General features: G+C 39.6%; 1 protein-coding gene across 1 annotated transcript in view; it reads right to left on the bottom strand.

The window, feature by feature from the left end:
* Positions 1-3,096, bottom strand: part of LOC146021264 (carboxypeptidase O-like) — a 47,350-nt gene extending 44,254 nt beyond the window's left edge. The window contains exon 1 of the mRNA XM_083155058.1: positions 2,998-3,096. Within this exon, the coding sequence (XP_083011184.1) occupies positions 2,998-3,096 (99 nt within the window). The remainder of the gene's footprint in view (positions 1-2,997) is intronic.
* Positions 3,097-20,366: the final 17,270 nt, after the last annotated feature.

Here is a 20,366-nt window from a genome sequence, read left to right as displayed (position 1 = left end):
GGGAAGTGCACTTATCATTTTATAAAAATGCCTTAATGATTTCCTGTGGCCATATAGAGAAATTATATTATGTTTGCAGATAGTGTAGAGAAAAGTGACTTTCCTCTACATTATCTACCGTTATACTGTATATACCGATGTTAGTGCTGGATAGCAATGGTTGTTGCTCATTTGGATCATGCCCTCTTTTCTTACATCTTCCCCTAGGTTTGCAACCAGTTAAGCTACATCCCTGTGATATTCCCATTACACGCCCCCAGCCGGTACACCTCTGGGCATTTGAATAGTTACCACCCAATCACTGCCCAGGAACATCCTGTCCATTTCCAATTAGGGTCGGACTGATCATCCTGTACTTCAGGCAAATGCCAGAAGGGCTGATGTCCTGATGAGCTGGTCTGGCCTAAAAGCCAGGTGTACCAGCTCTGGTCGACCACATGGCAACCAGAGAGATAAGGGCTGGCTGAGCACTCTGTGCTGGCACTGTGCTCTGCTCTGCTGCTCAACAAACTGAGACAGCGGCTGGCTTAGCAGCTCCGCCTCCTTGCGCTCTGCCCTGCCAACTGGCATACAGAGAGATGTGGGTGTGCTTTGAGGCCAGGCCCCTATTAGATGTGACCATGGCCCACAATACAAACTAGAATGCCTGAATGTTTTAGAGAACCAGTCCACCCCTGTCTTCAATACAATTCATACTCCGTGCATCTTACAATCACTACTCCTGGGACTCATAGTATAACAACTCCATAACCATTCAGCTCTGGCCAAGTTACATCATCCAGATTTATCATCATCATCGTCCAAAGTTCAACACAAAGTTTATTTTTTGAAGAGAAAAATATGTAACATTAGTTTTAACGCAATGAAGGCATTTATTAGTCATCGCAATGTTCTCTATCATAATCTTTATTGACAAGAATTTACAGTAAATTCAGAAATTTACACCACTTAATGAGCAACAATCCTGTTATTCATCTCCAGATGGTAACCTCTTTTCTCCTTTTATTCTGGGACTGAGAATGGTCCAGGATACAAGATACTGTATATAGAAACAGGCAGCACGCACAGTGCATGACATATCAGTAATTGTACAGGGCCGTTAAATGTGATAGAGAAAAATGGAGAGTTTAACCCTTTGGGCAGTATTCAATGAGGCTGATTCGCCATGTTCTACGGCGATTTTGTGCTATTTTCGTGCTGTAAGGCGATTTTTTTTTTCTCAATAGGTTTTTATTAAGTCAGGTAGATGAACAAGCAGCGTTTACATTACAAGGTCACAATGATACAGAACTGTGCAACAAGCACTGATATATTCAATGAGCAGTTATAGCTAAATCTTGCTAGTTCCGTAGTACTACCGACTATGATTAAAGAAATAGCATGGGGGGGGGGGGCAAAGAAAGGAAACAAACCAAAAAAAAAATATAAAAGACAAAAAAAAATAGAATAGACTAAAAAAAAATAGAAAAGACTAAAAAAAAAATAGAAAAGACTAAAAAAAAAAATAGAAAAGACTAAAAAAAAAATAGAAAAGACTAAAAAAAAAATAGAAAAGACTAAAAAAAAATAGAAAAGACTTAAAAAAAATAGAAAAGACTTTAAAAAAAAAATAGAAAAGACTTTTAAAAAAAAATAGAAAAGACTTTAAAAAAAAATAGAAAAGACGTAAGGCGATTTTTTGACTAAAAAAGTGAATCACCCTATTCAATGACCAGATGGCGAATACATTTCAAGGTTATTATCGCCATGCTTCACCGTGTAGCAATCGCTATCTTTTTACGGTGAAGTGGAATGTGAACTTTTAAATTAAAGTTGTTGTTGTTTTACATTTGGTGTAAAAAAAATCAGGAATTTTATTCTGAGGAGGGGCATGCTATTTTTATTCATGTGCTTATAGCACATGAATATATATTTAATAAAAAAAAAATATATGTATATATTTTTACACAGAGCAGCCAGCAGGGGGCCGGGAGCCGCTCATTAGATATTCATATATTCACTGCACCCGATCATTACATATGCACGAACGGGTGTAGTGAATATACCCGGTCCCCTTCTGGCACCCCCCGGGGGGAAGCCTGTGCTGCCTGGCTCCCGGGGAGCCCACCTCCCCCCCACATACATTCTGGGGCAGGCACGGAGATTTCCATCTCCCTGCCTGCCACCGTCCTCAGGCTCCCTGCGGTGCCCGCCACAGGAGCTCAAATTCGAGGTCAGGGGCAGCGAGCCCCTGCCTCATTGAATACTGGGGACAGTGAGGCTCCGGAACACGGCGGGCAGTGGCGACTGTGCAGCGAATCCTAAACAGGATTAACTGCACGTCGTTAATATTTACATTGAATACTGCCCTTTGAGTGCCAAGTGAATTTGTCAAATTAGGTGTAAAAATTGCCAAAGCAAACATTTTTGTTCATCGTTATGACCGGTGATATTTACCTTATATAGGAAACATAATCTATTTTTACACAACATTTGTTATTTGAATTGACATAACAAATGTGAGCCACTCTGCAAATTTATGCGGACGTTTTGAACATCGCTCACAGAGATGTTGCCATTCAAAGTGTTAAAAACTGGTAGCACCATCAAGTTTCAAATCCAGATATTCCAGCTTTAACAAGCTATCCCTAACCCTAACTGAGCAGTTAGATACAGGAAAAGGATGACCTCAAGTAGCAAGGTCTATGTCAAAATCCAAGTTTCAGCATACAACACTAATTATAGGTAATATCAAGGTATAGTGACACAAAATCAGAACAAGGTCTTTATGTGTTTCTATACTTGGGTCAGTTCTTGGATTTGGCAGTGAAGCTGTAGGCTGGAAACTAGTTGGTCTGATAAAGTTTCCAGAGGAATTAGATGCTGAACTCTGTGTTGACACCACAAAGGGGGGGTTGATCTTGCAGTGCCGGAGCTGGATACTGGATTCAGGGAACAAAACAGCGACTGCTTCATATTGGATAGTGCTGGAGAAAAAATCTATGCCCCTTGATTAACCTTTGGACTGGAACTGAAGGCTCTTAGGATACTGGACAGAATAGAGGAGTCTCTGGGTTGAACCAGAATGGGACTGATAATGCCATAACAGGCCACCATGCTTGAGCCGGTGAAGCTTTAGCTGGACACCATCATACAACAGGCAAGGCTTTGACTAAACATTAGACTGTACCAGTGATGCTTTGGCTGAACACCAGGATGGTACCAGTGAAATGTTAACTGATCTCTGGACTGTGAAATATTTGGCTAAACACCTGCTGGTACCAGCATGATGTTAACTGGTCTTTGGACTAGTGCCAGTGAGGCTTTGGCTGAACACCAGCAAGAAATTAACTGGACTCTGGATTTTTACCGGTGAAGTTTTGGTTGAACACTTATCTGATATTGGGAAGATGTTGGCTGTGAAAGAACAAGAATCCGCAGGAGCAATCTCCAGAGAAACACTTTGGGGAGCACAGGAACACAAGTCACACTCAGAGCAGAGGCTTTCTAGCTTTCAGTGGAACTACTGTGTCAAAATCTGAGGTTTGCACCACCCTAGTTACAGCCTTGGGGTGTGCCCAATACATTAACTGACTATATTAGTTGGGATGTTTGTTTATTGCTGGTACCCAGTTGTCTGCTCTTTACCTTATTGAGGCAAGAAAAAAGTAGGCATTATTTAATGGGGACGGTTTCCCCAAGTGAATGAAAATACAATGTATTCTTACCCGCCATTGTTTTGACAGTTCTTGTAGATACTGCGCCTGTTCCGGTGTCTGTGGGGTGACTTTTAGGACTTGATCTCTGTAACAAGGGGAAAAAAAGGCTAAAATGTTACTAAGGAAAAAGTCCTTATGTTTTTGTATTAATAAAGTTATATTTATAGTTTAAAGTATGTGAAGATGTATTAAGCCATGGTGGGTGGAGGACTACCAGGATCTACCCAAATCTTGAAAGTATTTGTAACATTTTGTTGACATAGCAATTTTGGTATATTTGCCCAATTTCATTGTTTTTCATGTTGTCAAAAAAAATTGTACCCATTTGATAATTGATTGGTAGTGATACCGGACTCTTCTCTTGTCATTTGCCTTAATCTGTTGTCATAGGAATAATTGCTTCTTAAGACCACTGCATTACACAGCCTTATTATTACCAGGAATTAATCAGGTACACTGCCTCTAAAAACTCCAAATCAAAGGTATTAACCCAGAAGTTTTGATTCTAAATACTCAAACCCCATAAAATGGGCCACAAAGCAGATAGATTTTTAAATATGGCTCTTATAGGCTGTAAAGTCTGGGCTATACGGCCTGTCAGAAAAGAAAACAAAGGAGTATGTACAGTATTAGAAAGACAACGTTGGCTTATTTATTACGGGTGCATCCAATATAAATTTTTTATTCTGCAAAGAGGGGTACTCAATCTGGGATACCGACGGTCTGAATGTCCCGACAGTCGGCATACCAGGTCATTTTCGATCGACTGCAACTGGAATTCAATGTTCTGACTGTCGAGTGAAAGTTCAAGGTTTGGAGAAAAAGGGTGCGGATTGTAGAAAAATTGCAGAGAATTTGAAATCCACTGCCTTCTCCGACAAAACAGATCCAACTTGTTTTAAAGTTTTAAAATGTATTCCGCGTCCCCTCGCGGGGCTTGCTGCACTCGCCACGCTTTATAAAATCAACTCCATGCCCACTTGGATAGTGGGGATATGAACAGGACCATTTAACATTGAATCCTATGGAAAAATCGCGTCGATCGCATCGCATGAGATTTGGTCGCGATGCGATCGACGCGATTTTTCAGGCCCGATTAAAAAATCGGGCACCCAGTTATTACACAAGTACCCATACCTAAACTAATCAGAAAATTCGCCAGGTTTACTTCACAAATATGATAGATACATTAGATTATAGAATTTTGTGTTTTGATGGAAAAATACACATTCGCTTTTTGGCTTAAATACAATGAAAATAGTTTTTTAAATCTGCAAATCAGAATATAGGGCCTTATTCTAATCCACTCTTTCTGACAAAATCCTTCTTAGATGGGCAAAACCATGTGCACTGCAGGTGGGGCAGATGTTACTTGTGCAGAGATAATTAGATTTGGGTGGGGTTTTACTTCAAAGTGAGATCTATATTGCAGTGTAAAAATAAAGCAGTCAGTATTTACCCTGCACAGAAACAAAATAACTCACCCAAATCTAACTCTCTCTGCACATGTTACATCTGCCCCCCTGCAGTGCACATGGTTTTGTCCATCTAAGAAGGATTTTGTCAGAAAGAGTGGATTAGAATAACCCCCATAGATTTCTCCTTCCTATGCATGCAGAAATACCATGTTTAACGTACACATACTGTATATACATACAGGAGTTCCAGAAGCTTATCAGAGCTGTAGATGTGGCAGATAAGGTTGTGATCATGGAGTGAGATTCACACTGCACACATGTACATCTTGTCTTAAGTTACTTGTAGGAAACTGCAGTCAGCAACATTTAGCAAAAAAAAAAAAAGACAATTCAAAAAGAGTTTAAACAGTTAAATATCTATATTCAGCTGCAGAGTAAGTGCAAATACAATGTCAGAATTCCCAAATTCAGTCATGGTATGAGATTTCAAAAATATTACATTTCCTGGAAAGCTAGTGATTGCTCTGAGTTTGCGGCCACATTGATTCAGTTTATTCATATCTAAAAAAGTTAATCTGCCAAAATTTGCCCAAAGAGTACACATTCTACTTTTATCTGCCACCTTCTGCTAGATAATGTGTGGTCGGGTAGTGTGACTACCCAAATTCATTGCTGGCAACTTAAGGCTTTCAGTGTAAGGTTACCTATTTTTCAGATTAAACAGTCATGTAGCAGGATTTTAATTGATACAATTGTTGATATTTTTGTGATTTTTTTGAGTAATGGCGTTATAGATCAGGCAGCTATTAGGGCAATTCCCTATTCTGCCCATGCCTTTATCGGGAATTGGGAAAATCCAACATATTGGCAATCCTCATTTAGCTGATTTCAATACAAATTTTATTGGGATTGGCGAGTCAAAATATTGCATATGCTATATTTTGCCAATTCGCCAATAGAATGCCAATAATCAATGTCCACTGATTGCCGATTGTCAATGTCCAGTGATCGGTAGATCATAATCAGCAGAGCTAGGAATTTTGTCTCAAATTTTGCGGTTGGAAATGGAGGGAGATATCTGATGCATTCTCAAATTCTTAAATCCTTAGGCGTTATTGACTAAAAGCGTTGATTTGTATTCAGCCACCTTTATTTCTTTGTGTAAATGTAATCACTTCAAATATTGAATTGGGAAACACTGTCCTTTCCTTTACAGCTAGAGCAATGTGCACGTAATGTGGTTATTATAATTACTAGTATCATACATAATTGTTTAATCATTACTAAAAAGTTATGGAATTTGTTTCTACACCATTAAAAAATGTTTTGGACTGTAGAGTCACTTTTTTATTAGAATTTTTAGAATTCAGGAGTTTAGGGATTCTCTGTAAATTTGTATAGTCACATATGCCCATGTGTTTAGAAAACACCTAAAGAAGAACAGAGAAAAAAAATCCTGCTTCTAAAAATAATTATTAGTCAAAATATTTCCTTTAATGATAATCAAAGCAACATTTCATGGAGTGTCTGACTTTAGGCAAATGTAATTATGTAAGACAAGGTAAATCCAAGTGTGTGCATGTCTTTATGGCAGTCCTTAACTGCAAATGCTTTACTTTTATATTTCCAAAGTATTTTTTTTTTTTATGACAGGTTATTATATTATATGTGGAATATCAGTTATGTAAATTACACCGGTCTATGGAAAAAACCATTTTTTAGTCAATAACTATTTTCTGATTCTCTGTATTAAAAAATGATCAAAACCTTTGTTTATTTGTGAAAAGCTTTGCTTTTGAGTTACATGCTCACTTGGACCAATTTAAAGATAACATGACTTATCTAATATCATGGTCCTTTAATTCAACCACCTGCTCTGTTCTCTTTATGTCACCTCACATCCACTTAAATTCCACCATTCCATCTCCTCCACTGACATCTTCTATTCCCATTTTGCCCATTCAACCTTTCCCTCACACCAGGCACTATACCATTTGCAGACCACTTGATGTACATATAAATAAAGTATAATAAATAATAATAATAATAATAATAATAATTAATTAGTAACCTTATTTTTTTCTGTAGTTTAGTGATATTTTACCTCAACTTGCTTTTATTTTTTTCAGGAGAGTTGAAATTGTAGTAAATAACTGGGTATTTGACTTTTGAGACTGTAAAGCAATGTATAAAAAATTGTATGAGAGATCAGCAAAAAACCTATTAATTTATAATAAGTTCATTTTGCTGCATTTTTGTTTTTCAATATACTTTGTGGGTTGCATGTTACTGATCCGATCTTTTTTTATTTTTAATTCAGTCATTTTACAGTTTATTTTAAATGTTCTTCCATGGAATTGATGATGATGACAATGATGATGCTTATATTTTTTTGTAGCTGACTGTGGGCAGAATTTATTTCTATAAATCAATGTCTGCTGTCCTATTTATGGTCTAAATATAAAAAGACAATATGCACACAAAAAAGTAATGGTCTTTTGCACATTTATTATATAATAAACCGTCATAAAGAAAATAAATACTTTGCAAATATGAAAGTAAAGTATTTACAGTTTAGGACTGCCATAAAGACATTGTCAGATTATTGCAGCACATGTGAAATATGTTCCCCGTCAGCACACTGACTTTTTTTTTAGTCTTTACTAAGTTAAAAATTAAATTAATTAACTTAATTATATAAAAAAATAAAAAATAAAATAAGTTAAAGATTATACCTCTGCCTAAAGTCCAGACATGTTGCATCGATTGCCGATAAATGTCAGTTTTTTTATTCTTCTACTGTTCACCTAAACACATGGTTATATGTAATCCATGATAATTAAAGATACAACCTAAAGTCTGAATTTGAAGTTTAAATTCAATGTTTAGTCTAACCATAGAAACAGATTCCATAACTTTATAACAGCAATTAAACCATAATACAGTAGATGTATTATATTGATGATGATGATGATGATGATTATAATAACCATAACAGGTGTTATTTGCACCACACGGAGAATAAATAATAAGTTTTCCATTAAATGTGCCCAATCTCAATGCGATCCAACCATTTCTTGGTTTTCCTAAAATAGCTTCATTTTTCTTCCTATTAGAAACCTTGGTGAATACACGATGGGTACACAATTTTAAAAACGTGACTACATTTGAAGTGATTACGCTTACCCCCCCCCCCAAAAAAAAGGCTGACAACTTGTTGCTGAGTACAGATTGGCATATAGATCAGTGTAAAATAAATATCTGTGTTCTTTATACACTAGGAAGAAGTAGGGAAAGTGGTCATGGACGGTTTAATGGTTGGCATTACTATCTCCCAGCACTGAGGTCATGGGTTTGATTCCCACTATGGCACTAACTGTGTGGGGGTTGTATATTTTCCCTGTGCTTACGTGGGTTTCCTCTGGGTACTCTGGTTTATTCCCACACTCCAAAACTGTATTGGTAGGTTAATTAGCTCCCAACAAACATTAATCCCAGTGTCTGTGTACATGTGGTTAGGACAGATTAGATGGGCCAAGTTGTTCTTAAATGCCATCGCATTCTATGTTTCTGTCACTTATTGACTCACTTTACTTCCTCTGATCACTGGGACACATCGGCCCAAAGTCCAGACACTCCCTGAAATGTTGCATTGATTGGGCTTATGCCATCCATGATATTTACAGATAATTTACAGATAATTTCTAAGATATTTAAAGATAATTTCTAAGATATTTACAAATATCTAAGATATTCACTATTTATTTCATAGCTCATCTTACAATTTATTTATTTTCCTTATATAGTATCCCAGATACCTAAAACCAGTTATTTGAGCTGTGATTTCTGTATTGGAGAAGACTGAAATGATAAACTCTTAAAATAAATAAATTTAAAAGGACAAATGCAAGGACACAATATTTAAAAAAGTATCTATCTTGTAACAAAAAGCACAAGTGATTGTTAAAAATGTAATAAAAAAAATATCAACAATTGTCATAAATTTATAACGCCAAAGGTCTGCTGGGACCCAGCCTGCATACCGGCGATAGGGGTGCCGGCATTTGGAACACAGACAATGCTCACTATGCCAGAGTCAAAATCCCATCTGTCGGCATCCTGAACGTACTGTACGTATGCTGGGGATGGTTAGGGTTAAGCTGTGAGGCAAGGTATAGATTTAAGCATTACAGGGGAGGTTAGAGTGGGGCTGCATAGGGCAAGAGATAGGGTTAGGCTCCCGGCAGAGAGGGTTAGTGGTAGGTGCTGGGATTCTGCACATTGGAATGCCGCTGTCAGTCTACTGACTCGCAACATTCCAAGCGCCGGCATCATTATACCATCCGGTCTGTGATTTAAACCACATTACCTTACAAACAGGTCTGTACATTGGCAGCACCGAATTCGAGTGCTCAAATGTTGCCAAGATTTGCTAAAACTTTTGTTAATAAAGAAAAAGAAATGAATAGCAGTTACAGAAATTTTATATTTTTAAGATCTCATAAATTCACTGAAATTGGGAATATTACATTTGTATTTAATTTGTCTGTGCAATTCATATGCTGTTTCTACAGTTTGATATTTGATGTCTCCATTACTTACTATTGTGTTTTTTTTCTTTCTGTATTTAGACAAGTTTTTGTCTTAGCTGGTAGGTTAGTTTTGTTTGAAGTTGCTCAACAAAGAAAAAATGAAGACTCTTAAAAAAAATGATACTTGAATACGGATTTCTTAGTCTTGTTGTTTTATTGTTTGCAAGTTTTTATTTTTGCTGATCTGTATTATTCTGCTGTATGCTTGAACTACGCTCTACAAATGATCTTTACTTGTTTATGTCCCGTCATCTCTGTATGTGACATTTTCTATTCTTGATTAAAAAACACACAAAAATACAAAAATTGTATTTCATCTGCAGCTAAATACAGATATTTGATGTTTAAAACATTTGGACTTTGCAAAATGTTGCAGGTTGGCATTTTTATGGGGCCTACACATGGGCAATTACAAGGCATTTTCTAAGTGATCTCACCAGATTGCTTAGAAAATGTCCCTACAGTGCTCAGTGTGTAGGGGCCATAGCAATGCGCTGCACCTCAGAACGCTTAGCAAATCTCCCCATGTGTAGGTCCAACTACAGAGGAGCTAAATCCAACAAGTAGGGCGTTAGCAATGATGTATCTCAGTCTATGCTCACAGCCTTATCTGCCATATCTGCAGCTCTGATAAGCTTCTGGAACTTCTGTGTGTATAATATATATATATTATGTGTAGATTATACAGGGTACTGCATGAATATACGGGAAGGAGAGGTCTACTTGCTGCATTGCAGTGGGTTTTTTATTATTATTATTTTGAAAACTAAAAGCAAATTTGTCTATGGATATTACATTATAAAACCATGTGTGTACTGTAAGTGCATTTGCCGCATGTTTGTAGTAATCTTTCTATGTCTGAAAATGTTATGATTTTTTTTTGAAAAGTGAAGACAAATTACAGAATTTAGCGACATTAATATTTTCAGCAATGATTCAGCCTGCTTACATAAAAAAAGAAAAAATAGGATAATTTTCTAATCTGTTAAATTAAAATCTAGTTCTGTTTTTTTTTAAAGTAACCCACGAAAGGTGGACCCCCTACCATGGAATCACAATATTGTGTAGGGGAACCTGGTTCCATTTGGCCCCAGCCGATAGTTGTATTAGCTTACCTGCAAATCTGGTTACTTTTTTATAAATTTCCAAAGAGGTGGAATTAATCTAATATTTAATAATACAAAGTTAATCAGGTAAGTTATCTGTCATTTGGATTCCTAACTCCCAACCAGATGAATATGTCTAAATATCTCTGGTACTTATTTCCTAGCACGGCGCCCGCGATTTTGATTGTATTGATCGGGTCGAAAAATCGCGTCATGTAAAATGGTCCCTGAGACCCGATTGTACATTGATTTCAATGTAAAAAGCCCCCAAACCCCCCATTTTAATAGCAAACCCCCCGCCCCCCCTGATGGTTGAAATGGCCCTCTATTGTTAACGGCACCCCACTATTGACGCCAACCCGAAGCGTGGCGAGCGCAGCGGTACGCGTCCTCCGACCTTTTCATACCCCCACTATCCACGTCAGCGTGGAGTTGATTTTATATAGTGTGGCGAGTGCAGCGAGCCACCGAGCCCGAAGCGTGGCGAGCGCAGCGAGCCCTGCGAGGGGACGCGCATACCTTCACAGGTATCCGTGCCCCTGCGTGGGACTCGCTGCGCTCGCCACGCTTCGGGCTCGGTGGCTCGCTGCGCTCGCCACACTATATAAAGTCAACTCCACGCCGACGTGGATAGTGGGGGTATGAAAAGGTCGGAGGACGCGTACCGCCACCCCACATGGGCTCGCTGCGCTCGGCACGCTTCGGGTTGGCGTCAATAGTGGGGTGGCGTTAACAATGGGGGGGCATTAACCATACTTTGTATCCATATACAATGAGAAATTTGCCATATTGGCCCATTTCCCATTGTTCCCTATGTAAAATCGGGTTGATCAACCCGATTTTAACTTTAAGAATAATTTAACATTATTCTCTATGGGAAAATCGCGTTGATTGCATCGGTCATATCGCGGCCCATTATAATGGGCCGCGATGGACCCGATCAACACAACTTTGTCTTTCACCAGCAAATACACTGGTGATTGACATAAAATCGGGTCCATCGCGTCAATCGCATGCCTTAAGTACCTTAAACTTATGGCATGCAATCAACCCGCCGTGCTAGGAAATAAGTACCATATCTCTTTATAAATGGTCTCTATATAATTTATGGATGTTTTGCATATTTATATGCCAGTTTAACCACTTTGTGTGCCCATTACAGCAGTGACGTAGGCGGCAGGTTCGGGGTGGCTCGGGGGGACTCAGAGTGCTCAATGATGAATGATTGGCGGCTGGGGCAGCGGCGGCAGGGGAGCTCCGGCGTAGTAACGTCGGAGCGGAGGTGAGGGGGATGGCCTTCCTATGATCTGTGGTGGGTTTTGCTGGGGAAGGACAAACCTGCCCAGGTAGGTTTGTCCTGCCCCAGCAAAACCCACCACTCAAGGGGTTAATGTAATATGTTTTCCAGCACCTGCATGTGTATAATTTTAGTTTTAGATCCGGATTCACTTTCACATTTTGGATTCAATTTTAATTTTACAAGTGTTTCGGTTATAAAATCCAAAGCTTGGGTTTCTAAAATGGAAAATCAACTGATATCATGTCATTTTTTTACAATCCAAAACCCGAAATTTGGATTAAGAATCTAAGTTCCAAACTATACGAAGATCAGAAATGGAACTAGATATGTCCCCACAGCTTCAGTACCTGCCAGGATTGTTGTGTTGCTCAGTATGACAGCTGTAAATGTGTGGATAATAAAGAGAGAATGTGTGACAGTTACATCCATTATCTATTATATGCTTCTAATGTTCTTGGCATTTATAATTATATTTTTACCTTCCATTATTTTATATAAAGAGGTGAGTAGGCCTCTGATGTAACTCCTGCGTTGTTATCTGGCTCTAACAGAAGCTGGCACATTTCAAATCACTAGAATACAAAGATAGCTCAACCAGGCTGAATGTTTTCACCGGATGACAGAGGTTGAGAGGTGATATGATTGGTATGCTCAAATACAGGATTGGGAATCATATGGAACTGGGAGATGATTGGTCACTAACAGGCCTATACTTAGGACACAGTATGACAGCTGTAAATGTGTGGATAATAAAGAGAGAATGTGTGACAGTTACATCCATTATCTATTATATGCTTCTAATGTTCTTGGCATTTATAATTATATTTTTACCTTCCATTATTTTATATAAAGAGGTGAGTAGGCCTCTGATGTAACTCCTGCGTTGTTATCTGGCTCTAACAGAAGCTGGCACATTTCAAATCACTAGAATACAAAGATAGCTCAACCAGGCTGAATGTTTTCACCGGATGACAGAGGTTGAGAGGTGATATGATTGGTATGCTCAAATACAGGATTGGGAATCATATGGAACTGGGAGATGATTGGTCACTAACAGGCCTATACTTAGGACACAGTATGACAGCTGTAAATGTGTGGATAATAAAGAGAGAATGTGTGACAGTTACATCCATTATCTATTATATGCTTCTAATGTTCTTGGCATTTATAATTATATTTTTACCTTCCATTATTTTATATAAAGAGGTGAGTAGGCCTCTGATGTAACTCCTGCGTTGTTATCTGGCTCTAACAGAAGCTGGCACATTTCAAATCACTAGAATACAAAGATAGCTCAACCAGGCTGAATGTTTTCACCGGATGACAGAGGTTGAGAGGTGATATGATTGGTATGCTCAAATACAGGATTGGGAATCATATGGAACTGGGAGATGATTGGTCACTAACAGGCCTATACTTAGGACACGCGAGCATGTACTGAGGCTCAAGTAAAAGAAATTCCGTACTGAATTAAGAAGAGGATTCTTCACCGTTAGAGCAGTAACATTCTGGAACTCATTGCCGGTGGTTACAGCAACTACTGTCAATGAATTTATATCAAAACTGGTCGCTAAGGGAATCCTATAGATATGACTTACACAAGTCAGTAGTTACACATCAGATAGGTTGAACTTGATGAACTAATGTCTTTTTTCAGCCTTAATTACTATATTACTATGTTACTTCCATTACATTGTATCTACAATAGACCATCTGCTTCCGATGTGCAGTGTATCCTCTGTAAAACGCAGGAATTGCCCGGCACAGAGTCACATCATACTATTGCATGTCAGTAGGACTGGATCCAGGTGCTGTCATTTCCCTGTGTCCACCATTCACCCTACTGGAGTTCAACATGATGCCGTGATTGAAACAGTATCTGGGGTTCCTGACCTGGGCCCTCCAGCTTTTATGGGCAACAGACGTTCAGTTCTGTTGGTTAAAGAAATTTAAAATGTTGTCCATCTTAATTTCTATACTCTTCCCCCTCATTGATCCTTTCCTACAAGTCAACTAAATCTGTTATGCCTGTGTATTCTGACCACCAGAATGAGCTAGAGATGAGAACTCAGCAATGGAACAAGAGAGTCTTTGTGGAAAACTGTTCATCACTGTAATGTAGACTGTCATCTGAATGATGCTCTTCCTGGTATACCGGTCATCCGAATTATGGTCTTCCTGGTATACTAGTAATCTGACCAATGACGTGCTGGGTATACTGGTAATCTGACAGTTGATCTGCCCATATTCTGGTCATCTGGCTAATGCTCTTCCCAGTATACTGGTCATCTGACCAATGTTCTGTCCGATAAAATGATCAGCCAAATGATGCTCTGCCCGGTATACTGGTCATCTGACTGATGCTCTGCCCGGTATACTGATCATCTGACTGATGCTCTGCAGGTATACTGGTCATCCGAATGGCACCATGCCCAGTATACTGGTCATCCAAATGGCACCATGCCCAGTATACTCGTCCTCTAAATGATGATCTGCCCAGTACACTCCAAACCATACTGGGGTTTTAGTTTTTTAAATGATGTAATGAATGTTTCGGCACCACAATAGGGTTTTACTAGCCTGCAGTACTGTATGTTTTACTTCATGAGTAATGTGTCTACAAGCAAAAAAGAGTCTACTGTATGGGGGATATTTATGAGCTGCAGGGTTTACAGGGCTAAAATCCATGGGGCGCAGGGATAGACTTTTCAACAAGATAGCCTTTTATCTGCACCCAAGGGTTAAAGAGGGGGGAGTGGGGCGGAACTGAGTTCAACTACCTGGTTTGGTAGCTGGAACTCAGTTCCACCTCCTCCACAGCCTTGCACAGTAAAACAAACAGAAAAGCCTGTCCCAGCGGCTTCTTTTTCTGACACGGTGTATGTGATGTCATGTCGTTACTGCCAATGAAGTGAAGAAAAGCCACTAAGAGGTGCTGGCTTTGGAAAACAATATAGACTCCTTATACTGTGTGTGTGGCATACATATAAGTAGTACTAATGTACAGTGTAACGTGAATAAAAGGCACTACTGTGTGTCCTAACGTGACTACTGTATGGTGTAATATGAATCAGGGGCAATATGCGGTCAATATGATTGTGTTGTGTAGTGTCATTTGAATTGGGGGCACTATTGTGTGACCACACCCCTCCCTTGTGAGACCACTGTTTCTTTATCAAGTATGGCAAGTAGGGCACAAATTTGTAATTTGTAGGGGGGGTGCCGAAAGCCTTGACACTGATCCGGGCCCCGCCTATTGGGGGGGGGGGTGCGGTCTGAAGGGAAACAAGTTCTACTACCTCTCCCTGACCACTTTGCCATTTTCAGGTGCGTGTTTAAGTCTGCCCTCGGGCATTTTCTTGTTGAGTAATCCCCGCTGACCGAATTGCTTCGGTGTAATATTTATCTAATTAAATATCCCCCTATGTTATTGAGAGTTTCCGAAAAAAAGTTATTGTGTAATCCGTCAGAGCAATATACCTATAATTATATCCTTACATTCATATGTATGTCGCTCTATCACATTACATACAATAAGCCCCCAATACATGGCATGTTCTCACTCACCCATTATATGTCACCTGTACGCAGAGACCCAGGTCCAGGAGGATGAGCAGCAGGCAGATGCTCCAGGTAAGATGCTTCATCCTTTATCTCTAAGCCTTGTCTTACAGAGTGCGGCGGCTGATAACCTCCTGGGTCTGTGAGCTCTGTGCATATGTATTCAGTTATAAATCACTGACCTGACTGCCATAAAGATAATGTTATCTCTGCTATCTCTGTGCCAAATAGCTTTACAGGAGCATCATAAACCCAAGTGCTGCACCTAGTAGGCTTTATGTGGAGTGGCTGTCCTTCTATTGGCATCCGGATGGCTGTCTAGGTTGTCAGTTAATACTGTAGATCAACAGCATATCGCCGCCATTGGTCAAAAGGTTGATTCAAGCAAAAGATTGGCGTGGCTATGGTTGACAACATGAGTTTTTGGGGATTATTGAACATTTTTTTACTTTTTCATATTTTACCATCCTAGCGGACTTCAATAGGGACTGATGGCAAGTGAAGGAAGCCAGGTGAGGGGATGCTGTACACAAATTGGGGGTCTACATGCTCATGTGTTGACTTTGATACCCCCCAAAAGGTGAAAATCCTGTCTACCTTTTTTATGTGTCAATGTTTTCCGTGTCAAACCTTTGTGTGCATCGTCCTTTTTTTAAGTTCAAGCTTGTGTAACGTTCTCCAGCAAAATCAACCTTGCCCATCTGACTGCCAATCAGAGAAGCATGACTCATCACTCCACAGACCACGTTTCCACTTCTCCACAGCCCAGTGTCGGCATACGATACACCACTCCATCTGACACTTTGCATTGGACTTGGTGATGTTAGGCTTGCATGCAAATGCTCGGCCATGGAAACCCACCTTATCAAGCTCTTGTTATTACCTTAATGCCAGTGGAATTTCGGGTACTCTTCAGCTATGAAATCAGCAGAGCATTGGAGACTTTTAATTACCATGCACCTTTGCAGTTGTTGACCCTGTTCTGTAATTTTGCATGAAAAACTCACAAATTGTCTTATGGCAAAGGTGGCATCCCATCAAAGTACCACACAAAGGTGGCCTCCTATCACAGTACCCTGCAAAAGTGGTAATTCTATCACAGTACCCTGCAAATGTGGCATACTATCACAGTACCCGGTAATGTTCTCATCCCTTCACAGTACTAGACAAAGGTGGCATCATATCACTGTACCAGACAAAAGCGGCATCCTATCACAGTACCATGCAAAGGTGGCATCCTATAACCATACCACAGAAAGGTGGCATCCTATAACCATACCAGACAAAGGTGGCCTCCTATCACAGTACCATGCAAAGTTGGCATTTTATCACAGTACCACGCAGAGGTGGCAAACTCTCATAGTACCAAGCAAAGGTGGCATCCAATATTAAATAAAGTAAACTATTTATACAGTATGTCATATTTTGGTTCAGTTATGTGATGAGGGACAGAATGTACTTCTGTTTGTTCACATATTATGGTTGGCGGCCACCAGCTCTGGTTTTGCGTATAACATTCACCATAAGCAGGGGAGCAGACATATCAAATATTCCAAATGGAAAACAGGCGCTACACTGGGCTCTATTCAATCAGCCGCTGTAAGGAAGGAGATTGTAAGTCCCACAGACTAAGGAGGGTATTCAATGTACGGTGAACCTGTCCTGTTCTCAGCCGGCTTGACAGTGATATTGCAGGTGGGATTCAATAGCTTGCGAGCACCGAGAAGGGGGCATGGCTTGTGAAGTCGGGCACATTCTGCCGAGATTCCTGTTCAATGCTGTTGGGGAAGACAGCATTGAGTAGGACCCCATCACCATTTCCCCTCATCGGGAATGGCTGCGGGAAAGTGAATACCCCATTAATGTGGCAAAAAGTAAGAACAGCACTTCTCCGAGGAAAATATACAAACAACACTTATTGGATGAAGTAAAACATATTAAATCACATCACATTTATTCACCATTCCATGAATTATTTTAAAAATGATATCGTATAATACAATACAATCAAAACATAAAGTTGATATAATAAAAAAACAAGTGTTGTGGTTTGTGAATTAATAGTGCACATTCCCATTATGCCCTCTTGTGCAGGGATACAGTATTTTGTAGGGGGTGTAGGGGGTGATGGGTCCCAAAGCTCAAACTGTCCACTCACAATTTTGAGGGGCCTACGGTGGAAGTAGGTTACTCACACTTTCGATGAAAAGTCCCCTAAAGTGGCAGTTGGTGGAGCGGCTGGCGAATATTTACCAAGGTAAAAGGTGAACAGGTTGCTGATGTGAGAGGCTTCTAATTTTATAGAAAAAAAGCTGCTGCTTGGATAGGGATATAGTGACTTCTAGGACAATAGCACAAAAAAAACACTTACAGATGGAGCTGGCTTTATCTTTGCCCGGCGCTCGCCAGAGACTCCTCTCTGTCATGTACCGGCGATAGACATTGGGATCAGGGTGGCTTGGCAGCGTCTCCCTGCCTGTCTCCACTTCAGGGAGACACTACCCAGTTTGGGGGGGGGGGGGGGAGTGTGTGTGGGTGTGTGTGTGTGTGTCGGGGCGGCAAGGGGGACCGGTGGCGACGGCAGGGGAGGCAGCGGGGACCAATTGTGGTAGTCCTCTTGTTGGTGTGTAGTTGCAAGCAAAGAGTGCCAAAGGAATGTCATGCCATCTTTAGAATCCTTTAGAATGTCCACCACCTTTAGAATCCTCACCACAAACTTATAGGATAACTTCAAAAATTGTTACACATTCAATACACAGAGTAACAAAAATGTATTAAAATCAACATAAAATTGTACAACATCTGTTCATTGGAGTTAATGTTAAACAAATTTGAAACCCTACGCGTTTCATCTACTAGACTTCATCAGGGGTAAATAAATGATAATCTCAATGAATCCCTTTTAGTGGGTTCCTTAGTGCGGTGTATCTACAATAAGTTTGTGGTGAGGATTCTAAAAGTGGTGGAATTTACTAATGTGCTCTATTAGGTGTACTTTTTTTTGTCATTTGTGTGTTGTAACCAAAGCCTGAGAATGGGAAATTAAACTCCCGAAACGTTGCTAAGACATGGCATCTTATTGATTTATTTATCTGAACGTTACAAGTCCAGAGTGTGCGGCATCGTGGCAGGACTGTATGATTGATTGTAACCAGCACCTTGACAGATGTTGTTGAAAAGTGAGTGCCAGTACATCGCAAGATATATATAACACACATTTGCTGTTAGAGGACCTTCCAATACAGATCCTTTCTAGACACTAATTCTGCTTGGGGCATATACCTTATCATCTGTGTTTCGGCATTGAACTTCTGCAGAGGCATTTGCCGGGTTTATCGTCTAAAATCCTACTAGACATATCACCGTGAGGCATTTGCCATCTATACCGCCTAAAAAAACATATGAGGCACACCACCTCATTGTCATTGGATATTTGAAAAATCTATCCAAAGGATCACTATGCATTACACTTTTGATTCGTTACCTGTTTGCTTAACCCCTGATGAAGTCTTTATAATACAAAACGCGTAGGATTGGGACCATTGTATCGTCTTGAATTGAACTAACAGATGTGGATCACGAGATTTTAATGAATTTTTAATAAAAACACAAATTGTATTGTTATCAGTTGTGTACATTTCTCCATATTTGTCCAAACTATTGGTGAAAACCTATAAGGTGGTGGATATCATTAACGCTCTTTATTTACTCCATTTCTACCCTCTTCTTGTCTCCCACTAACAGGGAGGATTTATAGAGTAGCTGCTCAACCATTTGGGGCGCACTTGGGGTCATTTTTGTTTTGGGGCCACTGCACCCCAACCTGGGAATGCCGAGTGCAGTTTTCATCCCATTCCTAGGAATGGCGAGTGCGGTGGTATCCTGTATGTGTGTGTGCATATAAATATATATATATATATATATATATATATATATAGATAGATAGATAGATAGATAGATAGATAGATAGATATTGTATTAGTGTGGTGGGTACTCCCCAGGCTATGCAGTGCAACTTGCCCGGTGCCCTCCATTAGTGTTCCCCATCCGTCTGGCAGGTACATGCAAAATATTCCAAGATAGGCGCCACTCACAGACGATACCCCCATATATAGCAAACATGAATGTTTGCTACAGTATATATGGGGGTAAGTTGATGTTTTCATTTGTTACACTGTTCTTGATAAAAGTGCACAGGGCACTGAAACGTTGAACACTACAGAACTGTTTATTGCCTTTATTATCATCCGTGAGTGCCACCTATCTTGGAATATATATATATATATATATATATATATATATATATATATATATATATATATATATATAGCAGGTACAGGAATGAGGCGGCACTCCGAAGGCTTGATGCAAAATAAAACGTCTTTATTTTTTCAAAGTGTCACTTTTTTTTTTACAGGGGTCTCACAGAAGTTAGCTGTGAGACCCCTGTGTCCAGATTTTTCTTGGAATACAAAGTCCGACGAGTGCCTGTACTGCATTGCATTGCTCACTATATAAATATATATTGGAATAAAGAAAATTATTTTCATTATTGAAGACTCACGAGTGCCAACTTTCTCCAAGGTACATATTTGGGACTCCAGGGTCCAAAGCCGGCACCGGAGCAGTTCACGAACATCAACTTACAGAGGAGTGCTGGGTTTCCCTCTCATATATATATATATATATAT

Source organism: Crinia signifera, chromosome 7, assembly GCF_055691185.1.
Source record: "Crinia signifera chromosome 7, ASM5569118v1, whole genome shotgun sequence".
NCBI lineage: Eukaryota > Metazoa > Chordata > Amphibia > Anura > Myobatrachidae > Crinia > Crinia signifera.
Note: the sequence above shows the minus strand (reverse complement) of the source record. Positions and strands in the feature narration are given on the sequence as shown.